Consider the following 27,357-nt stretch of genomic DNA (forward strand, 5'->3'; position numbering starts at 1 on the left):
ATTTAGTTATCAGTACCCCTCTTTTCTAGTTGGGAAAACTTTAGACAAGAATTTGAACAAGGTCTGTCCAGCTTTGAAACCTGTGTTCTTTCCTCTGCAGTGTGTATGTATTTTTCTTTTTAGTATGGGTGAAACAGTTTTGTAAATTGAGGGGAAATTTTACCTAGGAAATACATTGGGCATTTCATTCTTTAACACTAAAAGGATAGAAGTCAAGATGGATAATGATGTGATAGAAGAGAAAAACAGTGAGAAAGTTTGACCGCCTTATTTTCTTGATGTGATCAGTAGTTATCTGTGAAGTCAAGTGATCTCTGGAGACCCAAGGAACTATAGTGTGTTTCTGATTTGAGTATTATGGTTATGGCCATGGAAATCTTCAATGGAAAATGAAACAGGAATGGATTAAGGGGTTTTTTTTTAAAAAGATTGCTGACCACTTTGAAGGCGCAGTTAAAATTAGAAATAGTATATTTGTAATATGGCCCAGTAGCATGGATTTTACACTTTCTGTAGCAGCCTAAGAACAGGAGAGCAAGAATAATGGTTGGGTTGATCCAGACTTGTAATTTTACAAGAAAAAAAGATAAAATGGAGAGTAACTATACAGTGCTAGTGATAGTTTGGGTAATATGATGGACCCTGAGGGTCCAAGCTGGAGTTATGAGAAGTAAAATCTTCAGAGGGGCTGGTATCCTTAGAGAATAAGGAGATAAACAGAAATGTGGTAGAATTCAGATTTTCTAAAAAATACAGAATGGGATCACTGTGTTTTTTTTCTAAAAAATACAGAATGGGATCAATATTGAACTGAGAGTTCAATATTTCAAGGTAAAAACAAAACAACAGGTGTAACTGTCTCAGTGCTGTTGAAGGGGAATGAAGGTATAGGTTATTGAAGTTGTGGGAGGTTAAAAGGCTATGAAATATGTTGAATATGTCGTCAATATCATTGTTGTAATTACCCAGTATGATAGCAGGAAATGGGGCAGAGGAGATATTGGGTCCAATAGGTAGGGCTGCTCAGATTTGAAGGACTCAGAATTGAGTTGAAGCTTCCATGGCACTTGTTAGAAAGTAGTACTAGATGGTACAGATGTTTGTGTGTGAAATTAATGTCGAGATCCTCAGATACTTGGTGCCTTGGATGTATGATGTATTCTCTCATACAGATGTATATTTAGGATGGTCTCAAACACAAATCCTTTGCAATTTGACATATGATGAGCCTGTTTAATTCTGTTTAAAAGTGAATGTGTTGGGAGGCTAAGTTAGGGACTCTCCACCCAAGGATCCCCAATAACATTTTGTACTTATGTTAATTGTAAATAGAAAATTATATATTTACATGTACTCATTCCCTGTCTTAAAATGAGTAGAAAGATGACTTGCTTTAATGCTTTTTTTCCTATGTGAAAGTGTTTATAGATATGTTCTTAGTGTCGTACACTTCATAAAAGTGTTTATAGACATATTCTTAGTATTGTACATTTTATTGTTCTGCAAAATGAATGTGGTATTGGAATTTGAAACCTGTGATAAGGGCTTTTATGAGAATTTCCTCCACTTCCGGTACATGAAGCCCAATCATTACATTGTATAGTATGGGTGGTGGTGAATGTTTTGGATCAACAGAATTTTATACTATTTCCTAAGTCATCATATGGAGATGACTTCAGTGTGGTCTCACTAGTGTTATTTTTGCTGAGCATTCAGAGGCAGTGGTTGTTTCAGAGAAAAGCCTACTTGTGATAAATTTTAAGTCTTTCATGCCTGAAAATTTCAGAATGGCAGTGTGATATAAGGAAAAGCAATGGAAATCCTAACTATAATCAACACTGTTATTGTTAGCTATATGATTATAGGCAAATTTCTTATCCTCTGTGAGCTTTAGTTTTTTTAAAATTTAATCTTTGAATAGGTAATACATTCAAATGGTTAAATAACTATTTACATGTTTATGTTTTATATAAACAATGAAAGTCTCACTCCTATGCCTACCCTCATCCACGTAGTTCTGTGCCCCCTCCCAACCACTTTTACTAGTCTCTTTATATTCTTTTTTTTTTTAACTTTTTAATTTATTTTAAGTGTGTTTTTCCAGGACCCATCAGCTCCAAGTCAAGTAGTTGTTTCAATCTAGTTGTGGAGGGCGCAGCTCACAGTGGCCCATGTGGGATCCAGCCGGCAACCTTGATATTACAAGCATCGTGCTCTAACCTACTGAGCTAACCGGCCACCTCTCTTTATATTCTTTTAGACATTTTTCAGGCAAATGCTTACAAATATGAATATATAATCTTATTTTTCTCACTTTTCATGCAAAAGTTAGCTCATGGTTCCCCACTGTTATGCACCCTTCTCCGTCACTCTCCGTCACTCACCAAATTAGCTATGGTGCTTACTATGTGCCAGATGCTATTCTAAGTGTTTTATATACATTACCTCCTTTAATCTTAATAACATCCCTTTGAGGTAGGTACTATTATTATCTCCATTTTTCACATGAATAATTGAGGAATAGAGAATTTAAGTGACTTGCTCAAATCACACAGCTACTGTGACAGAAATTCAAACTAAGCACCTTGGCTCCAGGATCAGTGTTGTTAATATTGTGCTTTGCTGTTATCAAACTTGAATTTTTGACAATCTGATAGAGAAAAATGATATATTAGAGTAGTTTTAAAACATTATGTTAAGGTTAAGCATCTCTCTCTTTATATTGAGTCACTCATATTTCCTTTTCTGTAAACTACCTGTTTAAATTCTTTTTTTTTTTTATTCTGTTTAAATTCTTTACCTATTTTTCTGTTGAGTCTTAGGTCTCTTTTGTATTGATTTCTAGGTCTCCATATATGATATATAAATATAACATATAAGGTGCATTTTTTTGGTCTGTGGTATGTATTACAAATGCTTTCCCATTTTGATATTTGTCTTCTGACTTCTACGTATTATTTTATTCTCATGCAGCAATTTTAGATTTTTAGATAGATAAAGTTCTTAATCTTTTCCTTTATGGCTTTTGGATTTTGAGTCATAGTTAGAAAGGCCTTCTCCATTTCAGTCCTTGTTTTTTAAACCATCCAGTGGGAGCAAGAAAACAGAATTATTGTGAAGGTCAAAGTGCTTTGTCAACTGTAAATTACAAGCTGTAAATCATTATACAAATGAAATATGGTGTTATTTATTAATTTGTCTTCTGAAAAAGTTGTATAGAGGATGTCCGCTCTTCTGCATTAAATGTAATAGAATGATATAATTTTCTTTCTGCAATGTGGGAAATATTTCCTTTCTGCAACTGTGGTCAGTATTTTCCTTGGACAATTTGCATGGGATCTTTTTCTAAAGTAGGCACTGTGGAAATCCTCGAGTATTTTTGCATACTGTAGTCTTGTTGTTCTTTGTATTAGGTATATTAGAATCTGACTAAAAGTTCTCAAAAATTGTTTTGTTTTCACATTAGCTATGGTTCACAAATTTGCACATTATTTACTTTGGATATTGTATTCCAACTGATTGGTAGAAATCTGTAATTTGGGAGGACCCCTCACATTTTTTTGTGTGATTATAAAATTAATGTATGTTTATTAAGGAAGGATTTGGAAGTAGAGATAGTTTTAAAGGAGAAGATATAATTATTCAGATCTTCCCAGGATTCAAAGTGTTAATAGCCAATGCTAACATTCTGGATTATATCCTCTCAGAATTCTTTTTGTATATGTGTCTGTATTGTTATCACCAACTCTCTAGGGCGTGGCATAGAGCCTGGCCCTTAGTAGGTGCTAAATAAATATTTTTTGACTGAGTGAATGAAAGAATGAATGTTTTTACATGAAAATTATGGAATCTCAGTGTCTTATTTATTCTTTTCTCCACTGTAAATTTTAATTCATGTAATAGTATTAGAATTGGTATGCCATATTTCATTTGTTTTAAGTTTAAGTCAATGCCCTCATAGAGCTCATAGTTCAGTGAAAGAGACCGATAAGCAACAGTTAAAATAGTGTGTGATAACCATAATAACTGAGATTTGTACAAGGCATTACCAAAGCACAGAAAACGGAGATTGAGGGGTCAGAGAACACTTCCTACATGAGATGATTACTGAGAGAGTCATGTAGAAGAGGTCAGGAAGAACATACCAGTATGGTGCCAGATGGGTATTAGACTTACCAGGGCGATCGCTTCGTAAGATATATAAATGTCTAATCATTATGTTGTACACCTAAAACTAATATAATATTGTATGTCAACTGTCAATTGACAAATACATTTAAAAAAGCATACCATGGAGAAAGAATATTACATGCATAGGCACTGAAGTGTAAGCAGGACTCTACATGAAGTTCTCTGTGTTTGGAGTAGATTGTGTCTGTGGGTAGAGGAATGCAGATAGATGAGGCTGGACATGTGGGTAGGGGTCAGATGAGAAAGAGCCTTTATGTCACACACGAAGAGTTCTCAAAAGTTTACTCAGCTTGGAGAATAGGTTGGAAAAGATGTGAGAGTGAGATAGGAAGACCAAGAAGACATTAGTTGAGTACAATAGCTGGAATGAGATGAACATCACTTAAGCTGAGAGAGGAAGGGAAGGCTACACTTGAGAGATAGGTTAAGTCTGGGGGATAATGATTAGGCCAGTTTTAGTAGAGCAAAGTCTTTGAATGCCAAGCTAAGGAATTTTATATGCAACAAATGTCATCGAAGATTTTTTTTTTTTAAGATTTTATTGGGGAAGGGGAACAGGACTTTATTGGGGAACAGTGTGTACTTCCAGGACTTTTTTCCAAGTCAAGTTGTTGTCCTTTGAATCTTAGTTGTGGGGGACGCAGATCAGCTCCAGGTCCAGTTGCCATTGCTAGTTGCAGGGGGCGCAACCTACCATCCCTTGCGAGTTGAACCGGCAACCTTGTGGTTGAGAGGACGCATTCCAACCAACCGAGCCATCCAGGAGCTCAGTCGCAGCTCAGCTCAAGGTGCCGTGTTCAATCTAAGTTGCAGGGGACGCTGCCCACCATCCCTTGCGGGACTCAAGGAATTGAACTGGCAACTTTGTGGTTGAGAGCCCACTGGCCCATGTGGGAATCGAACTGGCAGCCTTCGGAGTTATGAGCATGGAGCTGTAACCACCTGAGCCACTGGGCCGGCCCCATCGAAGATTTTTAATTGTCATGTGTGTTATGTGAACTGTTATAGGTTAATACTTCCATTCCCCTGGCTAGTCTGAAATGATGGTGACATGTTTTATGCCCATGAAATAGTAGAAATATTATCAAAGACAGTTGTATTTAAACTGAGTGAAATTTTGGACTGAAAAATAATCCTTTATTTGAAAAGAAATATATTTACGTAGTAAAGACACATGAAAATAGGCATTGTGTGAAAATCAACCTTTTATAATAGTTACTTGCTGTCTCTCTGGATTCTGGCATGGTAAATAGTTACTTTTATAGTAGTTACTTGCTGTCTCTCTGGATTCTGGCATGGTAAAGCTCTAGTCTTGTTGAGGTTTCATAGGTTTAAGGAAATCACATTAAAAGCCATGTTAAAGCTCCATAATTACATAGTGAATACATTTTTCACTGGAACCGGAATTTTTTCCTGAACTTAAATTAGAAAGAAAATATTTCAAGGCAACAAACCCTCATCAGAAGGCTAAAGAAATGCCAGGTAATACCCTGCAGTTAATATGAATTCAGTTTAATAACTGTGTCTTTTGTATTTGAATTTCTGTATATTCGTAATTGAATGTCTTAAGAGACTCAGGTTCATTATACGTTGCTTGTTAAATTATATGTACTTTGCTACATTTGTTGTCAATATATTGATACTGTTTTATAAAATTTTAGAAGCAATGTAGCATTACAGAAAGTTTAGAATAAGTAAAGAAGAAGTCATAATCCTTTCACCCCAAAATAACACTGTTTCTTTGTATAATTCCTTTATTTTTTTCCAGTGGATAAATTTATGTAATTATAATAATTATTCAGTTTTTACATTCTTTGTCCCGCTTCTGTATCATAAATTGTATCTGTGGTAGTCTAAGCTACTATTGTGGAAGGAATGAAAGAATGGTTTTTAGTTGTAACTTTGTCTTCATTTTTTTTTTTTTTTGTCTTCATTTTTTAAACAAAAGTAATACATGATCATTGTAATAAACTGTACAGAAATGTATTCCATAAAAAATGAGTATCTCTTACAATCACTCCACCAAGATAACAATTTCAGTGTATTATTTGTTTTCCTTTAAATTATTTTCTGGGCATTTACTAATGTTTACTATTAAAAAAAAACACACCACAAGATTACACTATACATTCTATTATGCAACTTGCTATTGTCATTTAACAGTGAAATTTAGACGTTTTTCCATGTTAGCGTGTATACAATTTACCACATTCTTTTAATGATTATATAATATTAAATTTTATGGATATACTACAATTTATTTAACCTATTCCGTTGGATTGTCTCCAGGTTTTTTCTGTTACTGACAACATGTAAGTTAATATTCTTGTGTATATTAGTATATCTTTGTGTGCTTATGGTAACTCATTTTTTAATATGTAGCTTTAAATATTTCCTTTAGTGGAAACAATATATTTGAGATACAAGGTTGAATAAGCAATATTTTTTGTTGAATTTTTTTTTATAATACTTCATGTTATGAATTTTTGTTTTCCCTTTTATCAGATTCCTTCTTTGACCTTTGTCATGTAAACTATAGAACAACCTACCCTAACCTTAGGAACCTAATCTCCTCTTTCCTTTTGATTGCTTTCTTTCCCCCAGTCTTTGAAATAGTCTTTTAACTGTATCAGAAAAAAAGGTGAGTTGCCTTTCTGACCTAAGTGGTCATGTTCAGGTCTTCTTAAAATCAAATAGGAAATTTTATCAAAAAAGATATCCTGAAAATTCATACATTCCCCTGATACTTTAGTATCTTTAAGCTTATTTGAAGGGGTCTAATATCAGTTTATCTAGTGTCAAGTTTCGTGTTGTACAAAGTTACAGATACGTTTAGTGTACTTAGAAGATCAGAAACTATGATTTTTTAAATATCCAGATTATGGTAAATAATAGCCCTACTCAGTTTTGCCCTAGTTAGACCATATAAGTATATTTTGTACATATTTTGCTATTGTGTGTTAGAGCGGCTTTGACAGTTTGGAGGGCAATTAAGACTAAACTTTAAAGAAGATAGCCAGGAAGGTCTTGATGCCATCCATGTTTCATGGGAAGCCTGAAAGATTTGTGTATATTTGCCCCGTGGAAGACTTGGTAACCAAAAAGCTGTCATAAAGAAGAAAAAACCCAGACTTAATTTGTTATATACTTGCAGTATCCAGAACTAAGATTAAGGGTGGGGTGGGGGAGGGAGAAGAAAGAGGACTCATACTTATTAAATGGTCACTGTGTCAGGCACCCTACCTAGTGCGTCATATACGAGGTCTGACAAGTTCGCGAACTTGTTGCAACGATCTTGCTAACTTTTTATGATATCAGAGGGATTATTCATTATGAATTTGTACCAGCTGGACAAACAGTTAATCAAGTTTACCATTTGAAAGTGCTGAAAAGGCTGCGTGAAAAAGTTAGATGACCTGAACTTTTCACCAACAATTCATGGCTCTTGCATCACGACAATGCACCAGCTCACACGGCACTGTCTGTGAGGGAGTTTTTAGCCAGTAAACAAATAACTGTATTGGAACACCCTCCCTACTCACCTGATCTGGCCCCCAATGACCTCTTTCTTTACTCGAAGATACAGGAAATATTGAAAGGAAAACATTTTGATGACATTCAGGATATCAAGGGTAATACAATGACCGCTCTGATGGCCATTCCAGAAAAAGAGTTCCACAATTGCTTTGAAGGGTGGACTAGGCACCGGCATAGGTTCATAGCTTCCCAAGGGGAGTAATGAGGTATGTATGCTGAACTGCCGCTGGCGTCTGTAGTGTCCAATCCAGTGGACATTTTTCTTCACATTATTTCGCTACTTTGTGACTACTTCACATTATTTGATATGTTCGTTTCCACTTTTGTGTGACATACTTTCTCTTGTTTTTTTCTTAACCTCTTTTGCTTCTTTTTTGTCCTATGTGTGTTGATGTTTCCTTGGCCTCTTCTCTAATCTCATCTAAGGACACCTAAGGACAGACATAACGAAGGAGACTGGGATTTTGGCACATAGTAGCAACTCAGTAAATATTAGCTATTACTCATTCTCTACTCTGGAAAACTCTGTAGAATATGTGTAAATGCTCATGACTTTTTTCCTCCCCTTCTTCCGTCTCCCCCCCCACACTCCGGTTCAAGCCGTTGTTTCTCAGTCTAGTTGTGTAGGACACTGGCTCATGGTGGTATTGTGAGCCTTGTGCTCCCCCTGGCAGTCGGTTGCCAGTCAACTACTCACTGCTCACAGCAGCTCATGGCAGCTCTCGCTGGCTGCCGGCCGCTCAGGATGACTGCCGGCCACTCACTCTGCGCAGCACTCAGCAGCCTGCGGCAGCTCACGGCAGCCCAGCTCCAGGGAGAGCTGTTGTTCACAATTTTAGCTGTAGAGGGCGCAGCTCACTGGCCCATGGGGGAATCGAACTGGTGAACTTGGTGTTAAAAGCACGGCTCTCCAACTACCTGGGCCTCCGACTACCTGGGCCTCCGGGCTGGCCCGCTCATGACTTTCAGTTCTGCATCTCCAGTCTAGTCCTGTCTCCTGAGCTTCAGTGTGGTGTCTCCCAACTGCTTCCTAGATGTTGCCACATGGTTTCCCTTCATGCACCTCAAACTCAGATCAGAAAAGGATTTGCATCTCTTCACAGATCTTTTCCCTCGTCGTTATCCAATCACCCAAACCAGAAACATGGGAAGGATTCTAGTTAAACTTGGAGTCATCCTAGGTACTTCTTGTACCTCCTACATACACTTACCTTTTTATTTATTTAAAGATTTTTATTGGGGAAGAGGAACAGGACTTTATTGGGGAACAGTGTGTACTTCCAGTACTTTTTTCCAAGCCAAGTTGTTGTCCTTCCAGTCTTAGTTGTGGAGGGCACCGGCAACTTTGTGGTTGAGATCCCACTGGCCCATATGGGAGTCGAACCGGCAGCCTTTGGAGTTAGGAGCACGGAGCTCCAACCACGTGAGCCACCTGGCCGGCCCATGTGCTTACCTTTTTAGTCACTTGTCTCCTTTCTTACTTCTCTGTCCTGACTGCCAGTGCCTTAATTAAGTCCTCCTTGCTTCTAATCTGTCATTAGCAATTAACATACTGAATTGTACTCATAAATTTACATGTGTCTTTCCTGGGAGACTAAATCCCTGCAGGGATGGAGTCATGTTTTACTCGGTTTTCTATATCCTTTTCTCAGAGAAGTAGTACTGTATTAGTATAGTGATTAAGGGCACAGGCTCTGGATTTGAATTCCGGTTCTACCATTTCTTGGCTGTAAGAGCTTGGACAAGTTAACTAATTCCTTCATACTTGTTTCCACATTTGTGAAACAAATAATAGTATCTTTTATAAAGCTGTTATGAATGTTAAATATAAAACACTTGGAAAAATGGATTGTAGTGAATGCTCAGTAAATATTATATGGCACCTATCATAATGTCTTGTACCTAGTGGGAATCGGTTAACATTTGAGTCAGTTAATAGAGGGAGTTTCTGAATTGGGCAAAAGATTCGAATAGTTAACCTCTAAAGGCCCTTACAATTTTCAACCTAAGTTTCTGTTTTATGTCATGACCTAGGGCCTGGTGGATTGTAGTTATAACAGCAAATAAGGTGCTTATCCAAAAGAGATAGTAATTTTAAGAACTGGCTTTGATCTGTCACTAATATAAGCCATTGTTTATATTCGTGGCAAATTAAATAGGGATGCCAGTTTTTATGTTAGATTGCTTTTGGTTTGAATGGAAACTGCAACTCAATATTTCACAGTAGGATGGCAAATTCAGCAGTACTGCTTTTATTTTTAATTAGGCAGTCATCCTGAAATGCATCTCTATTTGCTATATTGGTCCATAGAAAGTTTAGAAGCTGCTGAGTAGACCTGTCATGTAGATTTTCCATGTGGTTGGTCTTGATAAACACAGTTAATGTACTTGTCAGTATTCCTATTCTGGAAAATGGCCAGTTTTCTGGGCTACATTTTACCCATAACATCCTTGTTTTATTTTGAATTAGTTAAGGACTTTTTATGATTATAAAAAGAAAACAAAATATAATAAAGTATGTTTGCATTCTTTTTCTACTCTTTATATTAGGGTGTAAGTCCACTGAATTCTCAGAAATTCTTTTCGCTCACTTTGAAGGACTTCATAACCAATTCTGAGTACTCATGATTCCATATTTGGATGGATACAGAAGAGTTTTGGTTGTTGGCTAATACTTTGCAATATCCTGCTACCTGTTGGTTCAGTGCATTGCAGGATTTTATTTGCATCTACACTATTGTGAAGTTTCACCTACTTTGTTCCTGTGAAATGAAAGAGTAAGAAACAACAAGTACTGTACATTAGAATGGAAAAGAAGGAATGATTGGGAATTGGCATATCTTCCCTGTCGGCTTGGTATCCATTCTTTAAACAGTCTGTCTAAACCAATATTAATTTTTATGACTAGAATGTTACTGAATGACTGAGGCTGGTGGAGCTATCATCTATATACTCTTTTGTCTCCGATGTTAAGGTAGGGTGGAGAATAGTAGCTTTTCTATGTAGCTAATATGCATATCTTTTTTGACAGAAATTTAGCTGTGTTTCTGGAGGAGACATGTCATAATGGGAACTGTTTGGATTTAAAACTACTGGCTTTGAATCCTGAGTCTGTCATAGATTGTTTGAATTTGGGCAAGTCTTTTAATCTCTCAGTGTCTTAATTTCTTCCTCTTTAAACTGGAGATAATACCTACCTTGCAGGATTGTCATAAAGATTAGAGAAAGCATTCGCAAAACACTTGGTAGAATGCATGACGCATGGTCAATGGTGACTGCAATTGTTATTATTTCAAGAAGCATTTCAGACGGGACTGTGGTCTAACTGGGAGTCCTAAAAAGGTTTCCTTGACTGTCTGGAAAATGATTTGTGGAATTCCTACTTTGGAAAGATAAAATATGAAATATTGTGTGTAGGATATTTAGTTCACTAACTTTTATGGATAGCTTTTTAAATTTCTTTCCCCAATCAGAGCTGTTAATTGTACCTTTTTGTGTGAAAAATAAATCAATCCCAATATAAGTGGAAATTAGCCTTTGAAAAGAAACCCACTTATGTAGAAAAGAAAAACATTTTTGAACTTCCAAGTTTATAAATATTGAAATTGAGAACACAGTTACTAAAAAATTATTTGTGTCCTGGTAAGCAACATAATTTTGGCATTTTTGAAAGGCTATTTCCTAGTTGAAGAACAAAACTGATTAAACGTTTCTAACCAGTGTTTCTCAACTGGGGCACTATTGGCATTTAGGGCAGGGCGATTCTTTGTTGTGCAGGACTGTTTTGTGCATTGTAGGACATTTAGCTTCTCTGGTCCCATCCACTAAAATGTCCATAGTACCCACCCCACACCTCTACCATTGTGACAATAAATTCTCCCTGACAGGGACCTCCCTCCCCCCTAAATTTTCACATGACAACCACTGGGACTCTAGCTGAAAAATTTTTTTTTTGTATATTGGAAATGTTTATTAAATACAGCATGTTATCAAGATAGTTGAAAATACATTAAGTCTGATTTTCTTGTGTGCCTCAGTACTAGCAAAAAATTTGGGACTTGGTATATAGTACATTAATTCTTTCATAGTCACATTTAGAGAGTTATTTCTTCAGTCCTAGCTGAAATATTTTTAATAAAGCAGATCACAATATCATCAGTTTTCATTTAAGAATTACAAGTTTTTACAAGCTTAAAATTATTATTTTTTAAATTAAAGTTCATTGGGGTGATGATTGTTAGTAAAGTTACATAGATTTCAGGTACAATTCTGTAATACATCATCTGTATATCACAGTGTGTGTTTACCACCCAGAGTCAGTTCTCTTTCCATCACCACATATTTGATCTCCTTTACCCTCATCTACCACCCCCCTACCCCTTACCTTCTTGTAACCACTAAACTATTGTCTGTGTCTATGAGTTTTTGTTTCTTCATTTGTTTGTCTTGTTCTTTTATTGTTTTCAATTTTATATACCACATCTCACTGAAATCATATGGTTCTTGGCTTTTTCTGTCTGACTTATTCGCTTAGCATAATAATCTCAAGATCCATCCATATTGTTGCAAACTAGTATCCAAAATATATAAGGAACTCATACAACTCAACAAAAAAACCAAACAATCCAATTAAAAAATGGGCAGAGGACCTGAATAGATATTTCTCCAAAGAGGACATACAAATGGCCAGCAGACATATGGAAAAATGTTCAACATCACTAAAATTATTGTTGATCAACAAAGTGTAGTCTCTTGAATTAAGTAGCCTCTTTAGAGCAAAACATGCATTTAAAAAAATCATATCTTTCTAGTAAATGTGAGAGTAATTGTAGTTGTCTCTATTTCCCCCAAAATGTATACTTTAAGGAGCACTAGTATTTTGATACTAGTATTAGTATCAAAAGGTAATATTCCATAAATAAGACCAAGAGAGAGGTAATCCAGAGACTGAAAACATCATAAAATGTCACATATTTCAATGAATGTATTTTCTGATTTTATTTATTTTTATTTTCTGATTTTAAAATTAATCATTCTCAGAATTTAAAAATAGGGTGTGGCTTTAGAGTCTGTTTATACACACCATTGCTGCTATTTATGGCTAATTAAAATTTGTCAGATTGAATTGAAAGTTGTTCATAGCTTTGTTGATTTCATTTAAAATGTGGTCATCTAGTATGCTGGCCATAGGAGCAGAAGACATGGTTTGCACTTTTCCCATGCTCAACATTTTTCCAAAATGGATTAATAAAGTTCTTACTCCTTTGAGGGGGCTGTACTTTTTTTTTTTTTTTTAAAGATTTTATTGGGGAAGGGGAACAGGGCTTTATTGGGGAACAGTGTGTACTTCCAGGACTTTTTTTTTTTTCTCAAGTCAAGTTGTTGTCTTTTCAATCTTAGTTGTGGAGGGTGCCGTTCAGCTTCTAGTTGTTGTCCTTTCAGTCTTGGTTGTGGAGGGCGCAGCTCAACTCTAGGTCCAGTTGCCGTTGCTAGTTGCAGGGGGCGCAGCCCACCAACCCTTGCGCGACTCGAGGAATTGAACCGGCAACCTGTGGTTGAGAGCCCACTGGCCCATGTAGGAATCGAACCGGCAGCCTTCGGAGTTAGGAGCATTGAGCTCTAACCGCCTGAGTCACTGGCCGGCCCAGGTCTGTACTTTTTACCAATGATTTCAACTGTTTAGTAATTAGTATTACTTTAGCATATGATAGAGGCTTTACAACTAAATATCAATCTCTTTGTCATGAATGCTTTCATATTTTAAGTTTGTGGACTTAAACAAGTTAGGCTATTCAAAAATTCTCTCAATACTTTTGAGTTTTTATCGTAAGACGTAAATACTTCTTGGACCAAAAACTATAATGGAACTGTTGCAGAATGAAAGTTTGAGAATCTAAAGACTTGGCTTGCATATTGGGATGCTATTTATTTGCAAATTGTTTTCAGTTTTCTTGGCGTAAGCATACTGCATGGCTGTTGTATTGGCAGTAGACTTAAAGGAAAAAAACAAAAGAAAAAAAACACGTAAAATTCCTTTTTTATAATTTAAAAATATTAAATTATTAAATATAGAAAAGAATACAATATAATACCACCCAGAATTAACAAATATTAGTTAACAAAAAAATTAGCAAATTTATCATTTTGTGTTGTTACGGGTTTTTTATTTTTTTTAGTAGAAGGAACCAAAATACTAGTGCTATAGATGAAGTCTCCTTTGTTTCCCTTATCTCATTACTTTCCCACCAAGGCAACTACTACTATGAATTTAGTGTCTATCTTTCCAGTTCATGTTTTTAGACATTTACTATAAAAATGTATCTTTAAATAATTATAATAACCAACAAGAGTTGAATGCTTACTGTCTGCGAGGTACTGTACATTTTAATCAATAACCCTATAGTTATAAAGATTAAATGACTTAATACATACATATAAAATGTTATAATGTAGGTACTATTTTTATTTCCATTTTATAGATGGGGAACTGGAGATGTAGAGAGATTTTAAAATAATTTGACCAGGTTCATATAGCTACAAGTTAATAGAGCAAGGATTTGAACCCACATTGGCTCTAGAGGCTATCTATACCTTTAATCAATATGCTATCCTGCCTATAATATATATATTCTATATATTTTTAAAAATACAATTTTTATTAAAATGGTATCATATTGTAGGGATGTGATATCCCTGCAGTTTTTTTGAATTCTGATACTTCTAACAATTTGCTTCTTTTCCCTACTCAGTATGCTTTTGAAATACATGTTGCTAGATATAGTTAATTTGTTTTAAGTGCTGTATATTTCATTGAAAAATATGCTACAACTTACCTGTTTTGCCTACTGACTAACTTTGGATTGTTTTCTTTGTTTCCCTTATTACACAAAATGCTGAAATGAAATGAATAGCCTTGTTCAGGTCTCCTGTGCTTATGTGTCAAGAGTTTCTGTAAGCATATACCTTTTAAAAAATACTTTCCCCCCTTGAAAAGTTCTGTGAACCAAGATACAAAGCTATTTATTTTTCAAAATAAAAATATAAAAAATGTCAGTCTTTTGTACTATTGTGAGCTTGTAACAGACTCCACCCAAACCAGCTCAGTTGGAATTAGCAATTTCTTACCTCCTCTCAGCCAGCTGAGAATGTAAAACCCTACCTGTTGAGCTGCAACAAACAATTCTGTCTTCCAAAGCCAACCCCAGGGCACATTCTATTCTTGGCTCCGGGGAGGTTAAGAATGTATTTCATTCAAAATGAAATATATCTAAAAAATGAAAAGGTCACTAGATGGCACGCCTATCAAGTTGTTCAGTTAATTTTGCAGGCAATTATGTTTTATATATTCAATTTTAACTTCAGTAGCTTGTATTTTATTTTTCTAAAGTAGTTTCTTTTTCCTTCTTTTCTATCTCTGTCTATATTACGATTAACTTGGCCTTTCTTGGCACTCAAATCCTGGTCCTTTTTTCTACCCAGATAAGACTAGCTTAACTTCTTACAACTCTCTTAGAGGAAAAACACTAATAATGAAACGGGAAAAGCTTGAACTTCGTTGCTGGATAGACCTTGTTCCAATTCTGGTTCTACCAGCTGTATGTCCTTAGGCAAGTTACTTCCTGAGCTTCATTTCTTTTTCTGTAAAATGGGGATCACACTTACCTGGATGGTATATTTTGAGGATTAAATGAGAAAATACTTATAAAATTGTGTGTGTGTGTGTGTGTGTGTGTGTGTTAAGCTATTAATATTCCCTTTCCCTGCTGTAAAGTGTCTCCAACTCTTAGTGTACATAAGAATCACTGGGGAGTTATCAGAAGATGAGGGGGGTGATAGATAAGGGTAAAGGGGAGCAAATATATGGTGATGGAAAGAACTGACTCGGTGGTGAACACACAATGTGATATATAGATGATGTAACACAGAATTGTACACCTGAAATCTATGTAACTTTACTAACAATTGTCACCTCAATAAATTTAAAAAAAAAAAAAAAAAGGAATCACTGGGGAACTTTGTAAAATTTCCAGGTTCCACTCCAAGAGATTCTGATTTAGGAGGTCGAGGTTGAGACCCAAGAATCTGGGTTTTAAACAAGCTCCTTGGGTAATTTTTAAACCGATAATTAACAGACAGACTTTTAGAAATGCACTAACTACTCTTGGCTTCAAGTCTAGCTTTGCTGGTAACTAGCTTATAGCTGCGGGCAAATCATTTCTACTTTCAGGGCCTATGTTTCCTCAGATATAAAATGAGTGACTGAAACTTTATGGTCTCTACTGGCTGTAAACCTAAAAAATATTTTGGTCTTATAATCCTAAATTTTTGATCTAGTGATCTGTTGCCACTTTTTGGCAGAGGTTCAATAGTGGTACTTAACTGTTTTATTCTTTGAGAACTTGGATTAGTCTTCCTTCTATGGACTCTGGTGAAATTAGCTTAAGCAAAAATAATTTCTTTTTGAAGATACAGGGATATATCATGGAACCTTAAACTAGGATGCAGTTGGGCCTCAGAAATTGGGGACTAGATAGAGCACATTAGGAAAATCAAGACGTTCTTTGTCTTTTTTTTTTTCCTTTGTAAATTGGCCTTATGGTAGTCACTTGGCTTTTTCTGCTTTCCAGGCTGTGTGATAGAAAATGTCCATGGTCAACACTCCTGAGTTTATATGACTTCCTTTTTAGAAAGCAGCCAAACTGAGGCTGGAATATCTTAATTCCAAATTGCTAAAAAAGGAACTATGATTGGTTCATATTGGGTAGCGTGCCACTGAGTTCTGGCTATTGCTTAGGAAGCAGGGTCATATTGTATAGATGGCTCTGGGAGCCCTGCCACCAGTCTGGGTTATGTATTCACCACATTTATGAAAGCATTTCACTAATTGAAGATCAGTCACATGGTTGTATTTTGCATAAGACCCTTAAAATTGATTCTCATGGAAAGAAGTAGAAGTAGGGAGAGACAGGCTAAAAGAAAAAAGTGGGCTTGTGGTGTTATTCTTTGTTATGTATCAGATAGGGTGGAGCTTTCTACAGTCACTTCTGCTGGGCTGTGCTGTTTAATCAATAGTGAATTTTTAAGTTGCTTTTGGATGTTAGTTTTCTTTTTCTAAAATTATATAATTTGAAGTATAAAATCTTGATCACCTTTGTTTTGTATACAGAGGGTGCCAAAAAAATCGATACACGTTTTAAGAAAGGAAAAAACTGTATTAAAATTGTATATGATGCTAATATTCATTTGATTAATGCCATCTTTTGAGCGAATATCTACACATTGTTACTGTAATTCAACTTCGAAAAGTAATACATAGGTAACATTTCTTAAAATATATACTTTTTTTTGGCATCCCTGGTATTTGGAGTTAATAATTTTTCAAATGAAGAGAAAATTATGTGAGGCTATGAAGGGCATTGGTAGGAGCACAGGCTTTTGAATCAGACAGTCGTGCATTTTAATTTTATCTCTGCCATTTAGTGACTGTATTACTGATTACTTGACCACATATCATGGATTTTTTGAGAATCAAATGACATATTTTTGGCTTTTATACTATGTTTCCTAGGTAATGGGTGCTCAATGAATGAGAGAGATTATCATTGTTGTTTTGTTTTTTAGAATGTAGTAGGTGATCTTCATTGTATTCTACTCATGTTAAAGATTGACTACATCTTCAGTTTTAAATATATCACTGTTTTTTGAAGGTAAAGGAATAAAGTGTATTTGAGATCTGAAAATCAGGAATTTGAATGTGAAAGAGGAAATATTTTTACATTGATAGTTCATTGATTTGTATGTTTTTATTTATTAATGGTTTTAATGTCGTGTCTTTTGTTTAGTGTCAAACCGGAAGAGAAGTAAAACTCAACAAAAAGTTATTATGTGTGGAGTTCCTTCATAAAGAAGAAAAAAGTGATTATTGTGACTATGGATCGAAGCAAACGGAATTCCATTGCAGGATTTCCTCCACGTGTGGAGCGTCTTGAAGATTTTGAAGGAGGTGGTGGAGGAGATGGGAACATGACCCAGGTGGGAAGAGTTTGGCCATCTTCCTATCGGGCTCTTATAAGTGCCTTTTCCAGACTGACACGGTTAGACGACTTCACCTGTGAAAAAATAGGGTCTGGCTTCTTCTCTGAAGTGTTCAAGGTGAGTGATGCCTCAGCTTTTCTCATATGGTCTTGTTGATGGTCAGCTTCACTGCAGAATTGATTATTGTGTTTAATTAGGACATAGGCTTTGCCTAGTCAGGGCGCTGTGTATCTCGAGCAGTATTCTAAACTGTCCCTTCAAGCTATTTATGAACTTGTGAGATATTGTATCATTTTCATTATAAAATAATGCATGCTGATCAAAAATCTAAATAATCTAGGAGTCTATTCCACTTCCCCCTCTCCCATCTATATCTATATCTTCAGTGATAAGCACTATTAACAATTTGGTATGTATACTCTGGACTCTTTCCTGTGCTTATGCATATATGTATTATACACACATCTTATATACATATATAAAAATTTACATATACATATTAGAAGATATATATATATATATATACACACGTATATACACATACACACATAATGTACCCACACATACAGTTTTTGTTTGCTTATTTTTAATAAAATTGAGCCTTTAATGCTCCTAGGCAATCATATTTCCCCAAGTTCATTTACTCTCCCAGAAGATTATTTCATACCTTTTTTTTCTCTCACCAAACTCCCAGGACTTCTTCTCTAGTCCTCTCTCAGTGATGAGCTTACTTTCTAATTCACTGAGAATACTGCAGCAAGCTGAGAACTTCCACAGCCTCCCAATCACCAGTTATGGCTTCTAACTCACACCTCTACCCACTTACTTGGCCTTTATACCTGTCTCTATGGAAGAACTATCTAAGCCGTATTTCTATTTCTATGGTATATCCTATTTCCATTGGCCTACTCAAAGACATTACCTAAGAAATTCTCCCCTCTCTTTTCTATGTCATACTTTACTCTCTATTAAATTATTTTCATTTGCATGTAAACATTCTGTTATTTCTCTCATTTAAAAAAAATCTTCTTTTAAGGGGGCGTGTGACTTATTTTGACCTTATGATCCTTTGTTGCTTGTTCTCTTTAGGACCAAAACACCTCCTTAAAGTTATCTCAACTTACCACTTCCTATTCCTTTCCTTTTATTCTCTTTCCCTCTCTCTTTAATGTGATAAAATATACGTAACATAAATTTACTGTTTTAACCATATTTAAGTGCACAGTTCAGTGGTATTAAATACATTTACACTGTTGTGCATTATCTGTTTCCAGAACTTTTTCATCCTCCTACAGAAACTTTGTATGTATTAAACAATAACTCCCTATTGCCCCCTCCCCTCAGCCCCTGTGAACTGTCTTCTACTTTCTGTCTCTATAAATTTGCCTGTTCTAGGTACCTTGTATTAATGGAATCATACAATATTTGTCCTTTTGTGTCTGGCTTATTTCATTTATCAGAATGCCCTCAAGTTTTATCTATGTTGTAGTGTATATCAGAATTTCATTCCTGTTTATGGCTGAATATCCCATTGTGTGTATATACCACATTGTGGTTATCCATTCATTTGATGATAGATATTTGGCTTGTTTCCACCTTTCGGTTTTTGTGAATAATACTGCTGTGAACTTTGGTGTACAGTATCTGTTTGAGATCTCGCTTTCAATTCTTTTGGGTATTTACCTCTAAGTGGAATTGTTGGGTCATATAGTATTAATGATTCTATGTTTAACTTTTTAAAAAACTTATGGTTAAATACACATAACATAAAATTTACTATCTTAATCACTTTTAAATCTGCAGTTAAATAGTGTTAAGCATATTCGTATTGTTGTGTAACCAACCTCCAGGACTTTTTCATCTTGCAAAACTGAAACTCTATACACATTAAACAACAACTCCCCCTTTCTCTCTCCCCAGCTCCTGGCAACAACCATTCTACTTTCTGTTTCTATGAGTTTGACTACTCTAGATACCTTATATAAATGAATCATGTAGTATTTGTTTTTGTGTGACTGTTTTATTTCTCTTAGCCTATGTATAACTTTTTTAGGGACTACCATACTATTTTTCACAGTGGCTGACCATTTTACATTCCCACTAACAGTGCACAAGGGTTCCAATTTCTCCACCTTCTCACCAACACTTGTTATTTTTATTTTCTTTCTTTTCTTTTTTTTAATATTAGCAATCCTAGTGGTATGAACTGATATCAAATTGTAGCTTTAATTTGCATTTCTCTAATGATTAGTGACGTTGAACCAACTTTGTTGTATTTTCTTTGGAGAAATGTCTATTCAAGTCCTTTGCCCATGTTTGAATTAGGTTGTATTTGTATATAAGGGATTTATCCCTTATCAGATATGTAATTTGAAATTTTCTCCCAAAGGTTGTCTTTTCACTCTCTTGAGTGTCCTTTGATGCACACAAGTGTTGGAATTGGTTCTTTCCCTTCCCTTGAGGAAGTTAGGCTCTGGTAAATAGTTTCTCCTGAGGGCAGACTTTGTTAAGAAGCTTCTGGTGTATTTTAAAAATGATTCCTTTTCCCCTCCCCTGACAGGAAGTCAGAGGGGATTTATTTCCAGCCTTCACTTTGAGAACCTGGTAGAGTCCCTGGAGGTAAAACAAAAGCGTGGGGGTACCTCTATGGGTGGATCCCCCTGGAGTTTTTAACTCTCAAAATTGTCCATACTGTGCCTCTGGCAATTTAGTCAATTATAGTTGAGGTATTCCTACCCCAGCACTGTTTCATCCAGGGGTTTCTGCTCATGAGTTTCTGCTCTGGTGAGTTTTGATTCTCTGAATCTGCCTGCCTGTCTCTTCAGTTTTCGGGGCAGTGGTTTGACTTGTGACCTCACTTCCCTGATAGATCTGAGACTTGTTGATTTTTCAGTTTGCTCAGCTTTTTACTTCCAAGCTCCTTACATGTGGGACTAGAAGCTGGAGTCAAAAATTTTAAGAATGGTTTGTCCCACCTGTGAAAAATGTGGGAGTAGGAAAGGTGTCTTTAATTATGACTCAGAATTCAAAGCTGTAGAAATTATTTTGATAAATTCAACGACCCAAAAATTACAAAATAATTTTTGCATGACAAAAAAGCATTAAGAAAAGTCAAAAGACAAGAACTAACTTGGGGAAAAGTATGTGCTATTTCATGGACAAAGTGTTAATCCTAATATACAGTGCCTAGAAATCAATAGAAAAACCAGTAGCTCAGTAGAAAGCTGAGTTAGGTTATGAGCAGAATGTTTTCAGGAAAGGAAACATAAGTGATTATTAAATATGTGAAAAGTTGCTCGACTTCCCAAATAATGAGCAATGCAAATTAAAATGCAATATACAAGTATACCATTTTAATCATCCCGTATCAAAAATCTAAAAGTTTGATAATGCCATTATTTTGGTGAGGCTGTGGGAAAATAGTCATTCTCATATATTAATGGTGGGAAAGTTAAGTGGTATATAACTTCTATAGTGGGAGGAGGGTGCAAATGGAAAATAGCTATCAAAATTACAAAGATATATTCTCTTTGATTTCGCTAGAAATTCCACTTTTGGGGATTATCATCCAGGTATACTTGCAAGCATGCTAAATAGCATGTTTATAAGATTATTGTTTGTAGTGGCATGTTTGTAAATAGCCCAAATATTCATAGAGGACTAGTTAGATAAATTATTAAGCATCCATGTAATTTAATACTTTGCAAGTATATAAAGTATTGAGGAAGCTCTGAAGTTCTGAGGCAGAAAGATCTCCCAGATATAAGTTTAAAAAGCAAGTTCGGAGTATTTTGTATGCTATGCTGCATTTTGTTAAAAGAGAGACAGAAAAGTAAGAAATTGTATTTGATTCTGTAGTCATAAAGAAACTGTGAGAATAAATAAGAAACTAAGAATAGGAGTTACTTATGGAGAGGGGCGGTACAAGGTTCTTTAGAACTTTTTAGTGTGTGTGTCTCTCTGGGTGTGTGTGATTCATTTAATTAAACCTGTATGAAATTTTACATAATTAATTAAATCAAAAGAGAAACGAAAATAAACTTTTAAACACAAATCTGTTTTTCTGAACACTGTTCTGTTCCACTGTTTAAATTTGTCTATTCCTCTGTCATACCACACTGTTATAAATGTTCTTTCTTGTCATATGCATTTGCCTACTGCTTTGGTTATTATTTTCCCAGTATATCTTTTTTCATCTCTTTTTATTTCGTCTGTGATAGTATATTTTTGTGTGCTCTATGAAACAGTTTTATATTTAAATTTTTTGATGTGAAATTGAATTTGCCTATAAAGACACAGAGATTGTAATCTGTTTATATTTATTGTGATTACTTCTATTTTTATGTTGAATAAACTCTTAAATGATAATTAATGATAATAAAATTAAGGATAATGGTTATTTTCCTCAGCATTTCGCAAATACTCTTCCCTTTATTTTTTTATTGACCTCTATTGTTGCTGGTAAGTTAATTCTTAGTCTGGTTGTTTCTCCTGTTTAGGTAATCAGTCTTTTTGTTCTGGTAGTTAGAATTACCTTTTTCTTTGTTCTATAGTTTCACTATGCTGGTCTTGGAGTGGATTTATTTATATTTATTCTTCCCAGGATGTGATATACTTCAGTTTAAGAAACCACGTCTGTCTTTAATTCTAGAAAGTTCTTGGGCATTATCTTTTTAAATTCTGCTCTTTTCTTTGGTCTCTTAAGGCCCCAATTATATGCATATTGGATTGTGTCATGCTGTCTTTCATGTTTCTTAATTTCTATTTCATATTTTTAATTTCCTTACCTTTTTTTGTTTGTTTTTTGGAAGGGTGGTGATTCTCAGTTTATTTTCATATTTACTTACTTTTCATTTGCGTTCTACTCTATTGTTGAAACATCCATTGAGATTTTTTATTTCATTTGCTGTATTTTTCTTTTCTAGACTTTCTATTTGTTTTTCTTAAATGTGTTTCTCTTTTCAGATATCCTTTTCTTTGAACATCTAATTTTGTTTAATTTTAATTGAACTTATTTTTTAAATCACATGGTACAAACTCAGAAGGTATAAACGTTATTCAATGAACAATCATTTACCTTCTTCAGACTCCTAGTTTTCCTCCCTGGATGCAACCAATATTTAATAGTTCCTTATGTATCCTTCTAGAGATATTCTTTGCATAGATAGCAAATATATGTATATGTGTTTCTGAGAGTGTTTTGGTATTTGTGTGTATTTATATATCAGTTATCTATATTTATTTTCTTACTTACCTACTGCGAGATAGAAGACTACAAGAGTGTAAGGTCAGTGAAGGGAGGGATTTTATCTCTTTTTATCAGTTTATGCACTGCTGTATCCTCATTGCCTAGAATTCTACATGGCACATACTACTCATTTTTTAACAAGGTCATTTTTCTTATATATTAATGATTTGTAGGACTTCTTTATATCTGTTCTATTAATTATAAATGTTTTCCAAGCTTGCAGTGTTTTTTAAATTAGCTTGTAACAATTTTTACAAATAGTTCATTTTGTTGTTTACTGTCTTAATTTTTTCATTTTTGACTCCCATTTCTTTCATTTAGAAAGGCCCTCTGCACTCTTATATTGTAAATAAAATTATCATTTTTTATAATCCTTTTATGATTTTACTACTTATATTTAAATAATCCATCTGGAATTCAGTTTTAAGATGGCTACACAGTTGTACCAGCAGCATTTATTATATTGTTAATATTTTTCTCACCGATTGGAAATGTCACCTTTATTCTGAATTTTCCTAAGTATTTTGGTCATTTTCTAGACTTTATTCTATTGCATTCACCTGTCTATTCATATACCAGTACACACTGTTATAATAATTTAATTGTGGCTTTATTTTAATATCTCTTTAGTTCCTTATCATTGTTCTTTCTTTTCAAGTTTTTCTTGGTGTTTCTTCCTTATTTTTTATGTGAGTTTTAGAATCAGTTTGCCTGTTTCCAAAAACATACAATTGCCATTTTTATTGAGATTAGAGTACATTTTTAGATTAATTTAGGGAGAATTGATAACTTGATGATAGTCTTTTTGTATAAACACATAGCATTCTTTTACATCTGTTCAAATATTTGTGTCCCTCAGTAGACATTAAAAAATTAAAAATATATATATACATATATATGTACGTATATATATATATGTATACATATATATATATATATATATATATATATATCTTGTACATTTCTTATGGTGTTTATACTTAGTTTTTTTCTCTTTTCTCTTGAAGTTGTAATTGGGAACTCTCCTTCCATTTTATCTTCTTTGTGTTGCTTGCATATGAGGGCTATTAATTTTTGCATATTGATATTTGATGCAGCTGGCATTCTAAATTTTTTTAATGTTTGCAACAGATTTTCAGTTGATTTGCTTTGGTTTTCATGGTATATAATCATATCAGCTGTGAATGATGATAAATTTATCTCCCATTTTTTATACCTCACTTTTTTTCAACGAACTGCTTGACTAATGCTTCCTAAAATGTTAAATAATAATGATATTTAATATCTTTATCTTGTTCCTTACTTTGATGGGCAAACTTGTTGTGTTTCCTGATTTGGGGGCTGAAATAGATACCTTTTATTCTATTGGATCTTGAAAATCTTAACAAAATATCATCTATTTGTTAAAAATTGTTTTTATGCAGAACGAATGTTGAATTTTACCAAATGTCTTTTCAGAATCTATGGTATGATGGTTGATTTTATGTTTCAACTTGACCCGGGCTTGGAGCGTCCAGATATTTGGTCAAACATTATTCTGGGTGTGTCTTTAAGAGAGATTTTTATTTGTTTGCCTGTTTTTACATAAATTAACCTATTGTTTATAGGCTAGCAATATTTCGAATTGTGGAGCTTCTACTTACTGGTCTTTCAATTCCTTCAGTCTTCTGATGACTTTACTGTGACTGCAGAAGTGGAGTTGTATGTGCAGGCACCACCAGCTGTCACTCAGGAACCACAGTGCCAGATCCCCATAGCTTGTCCATTTTATAAATTTTGTTTTTAAGGAGGGGGACGCAGCTCACAGTGGTCCATGCGGGGATCGATCCGGCAACCGAGGTGTTATTAGCACCACGCTCTAACCAACTGAGCTAACCAGTCACCCCATAGCTTGTGCTTTCATCTTGGTTTTGCCATAGAAGGAGCAAGTGTACTTGGGGTGCTGGCTGATTTCAATTTTCTTCACCATTTTCCTGAAGGAGGTGCCATAACGGGTCCTGTATTTACTGATATTCCAACCTTCCTGGTGCATTTAGCCATGTTACTACAAATAGATCCAAACACAGAGAGGAGAGAGAGTGTTTTTGGATGAGAATAACATTTGAATCAGACTGAATAAAACAGATACTTAATGTGGATGATCCTCATCCAATCATTTGAAGGTCTGAATAGAACAGAAAGGCTGACCCTCTTATGATTAAGTGGGAATTCCTCCTGATTGCTTGAGCTGGGACGTTGGTCTTTTCCTTCTTTTGGACTGGAATTGAAATATTTGCTCTTCCTGGGCCTTGAGCCTGCCAACTTTTGGACTGGGATTTATACCATTGACTATCCTGGTTCTCAACCCTTTGGACTCAGACTGGAACTATATACCATTGTCTCTCCTGGGTCTCCAGCTTGCTGACTGCAGATCTTGGGACTTCTCAGCCTCCATAATCGTTGAGCCAATTTCCTGTCATCTCTTTCTATCTGTATATCTTTTTGGTTCTGATTCTCTGGGGGAACTCTTAATACTTACATTGATAAAAGTATTTTTCTCTTTTGATCTCTTAGTAAATTTATGTTAGTAGGTATTCTAATAGTGAGCCATCCTTGCATTCCTGGTGTATTATTCTTTAATGTGAAGCTAACTTCTTTTTGCTGGGATGTTTTTGCCTTGATATTTGTGAGAATGGTGTGTGGTTTTCTCTTTCATGCTTTTGTTTGTAGGTTTTGGTAGCAATGTTATGCTTGCCCCATAAAAATAATATGGAAGTTTTTTCCTCCCCATGCTTTGAGACAATTGAAATGATACTGGAATAATTTATTCCTTAAATATTTGGTAGAATTCCCTTGTGAAATGCTTGTCCAATTACTTTGAAAACTCTAACTATTCTTTTAAGTAATTTAGATTTTTGTTACTTCTGAGTCAATTTTGCTTAATTAGTTTTACTAGAAAATTATTATTCCTTATAGGTTTTCTAATATAGTTGCACAGAGATGAGTAAGTTTTGACCATTAACATTTTTTTGTTTGTTTTAAGTCCCTTTCAGATTAGTTGCAATTTTTGAGTGTGGATGCTGTTGCTATTTGGTCTGCTGGTTCTTTTTCATGGTTTTTTTGTTTCTCCTGTAATTTATATTTTATTTAAAGCCTATCTTCAGGGGAAATGTTTTTCCTTGGAGTTCTTGTGTTCTAGGTTATGGATGTGTCCCAATGCAGTGACCTCATATCTACCTTTGCTGGAGTCATATAGGTCTAGATCTGAACCTAAAGGCTTTATTTTTATTTTTGGCTCAGGCTTTCTGTACAGTGTGTATAGTACAAATCTCAATCCTGAACCTGATTCTCATAGTTGATTCTTATTCCTCATTTAAGGCAATAGGGTCTAACATTATCTGATTATGAATGCCTATTACAAAATAGGAGAAAGCTAGTTAATTGTATTTTATGGTATTTTAGGAAGTAATTAGTTCATATTGTGGTGACAACATTATTGGTTGGGAAAGAGAGGAATAGGTCTGTTTATTTCTTCTTACACGTAATAGTTTGATACAAGGTTTGGCAATTTATAGCCCTTGGACCAAATCCAGCTTGCCACTTGTTTTTGTAAATAAAATTTTATTGGAACATATCCACACCCATTCGTTAATGTATGTTCTATGGCTGCTTTTGTGGTACAATGAGAGAGTTGAGTAGTTGCAACAGTGACCACATGGCCCTCAAAGCCTAAGATACTTGCTATCTAACCCCTTTACAGAAAAAGTTTGCCAATAATAACTATACTGCACAGCTAGGTAATGGTTAGTTTTTATCTTTGGTTACAAAGTACAAATGATTATAGAGCTTTAAAGGTCGGGTTAAATAAAAAGTATATCCATGGCAATAAAAGGAAATATTTGACTTCTGCTGTGGGAGATATAAATTAGGCAGGTAACTTAAGAACTTTTAGTTGCCTTAGTTAGCAAAAGGAAGACTGGTTGATGGATGACTTCACATTGAGGAATGTGGATTTATGTGGCTTATTTGTATTCCTTTAAAATAATTCAGTTTTAGAATTTAGGACCTTCTGGTCATTCATCCTTAAAATGGACCTTAGTCATGTGATCTGTTCAATTTATACTATTCTTCATTTAGTTCTGAAGCCTGGCTTTAGATAAGTAACAAAAATAGGCTATATTTTATGAAGGATGAAAAACCACAACTAGCAAAGTCCTCATGATCTTTATTTTACATCGTGTGGGTCAATAGTCCTATGAATTACAATTAGAATAATTTGTCCTTTTCTTTACCAAAATTTATTTTAAAAAATTATCTTGTCTTAAGCAATCTTTTTTAGTTGTATAGCTGTAAAAATATCTTTTTGA

At 34.8% G+C, this 27,357-nt stretch overlaps 1 protein-coding gene and 1 pseudogene across 3 annotated transcripts in view; one reads left to right on the forward strand and one right to left on the reverse strand.

Annotated features, from left to right (window-relative positions):
- The window catches only part of TESK2 (testis associated actin remodelling kinase 2), a 113,306-nt gene that overhangs the window by 1,891 nt on the left and 84,058 nt on the right, over positions 1-27,357 (forward strand). For both annotated transcript variants that reach the window (XM_081055015.1, XM_081055016.1), the window contains exon 2: positions 17,571-17,880. In XM_081055015.1, coding sequence (XP_080911141.1) covers positions 17,659-17,880 — 222 coding nt within the window. In that variant the 5' untranslated portion in view covers positions 17,571-17,658. The remainder of the gene's footprint in view (positions 1-17,570; positions 17,881-27,357) is intronic.
- LOC308500738 (large ribosomal subunit protein eL43-like) lies at positions 24,651-25,051 on the reverse strand (annotated as a pseudogene). Its single transcript has 2 exons — positions 24,895-25,051; positions 24,651-24,761 (listed from the first exon to the last, which is right to left on the reverse strand). The product of its transcript is annotated as a large ribosomal subunit protein eL43-like (transcript).

Source organism: Rhinolophus hipposideros, assembly GCF_964194185.1.
Source record: "Rhinolophus hipposideros genome assembly, chromosome: 8".
NCBI lineage: Eukaryota > Metazoa > Chordata > Mammalia > Chiroptera > Rhinolophidae > Rhinolophus > Rhinolophus hipposideros.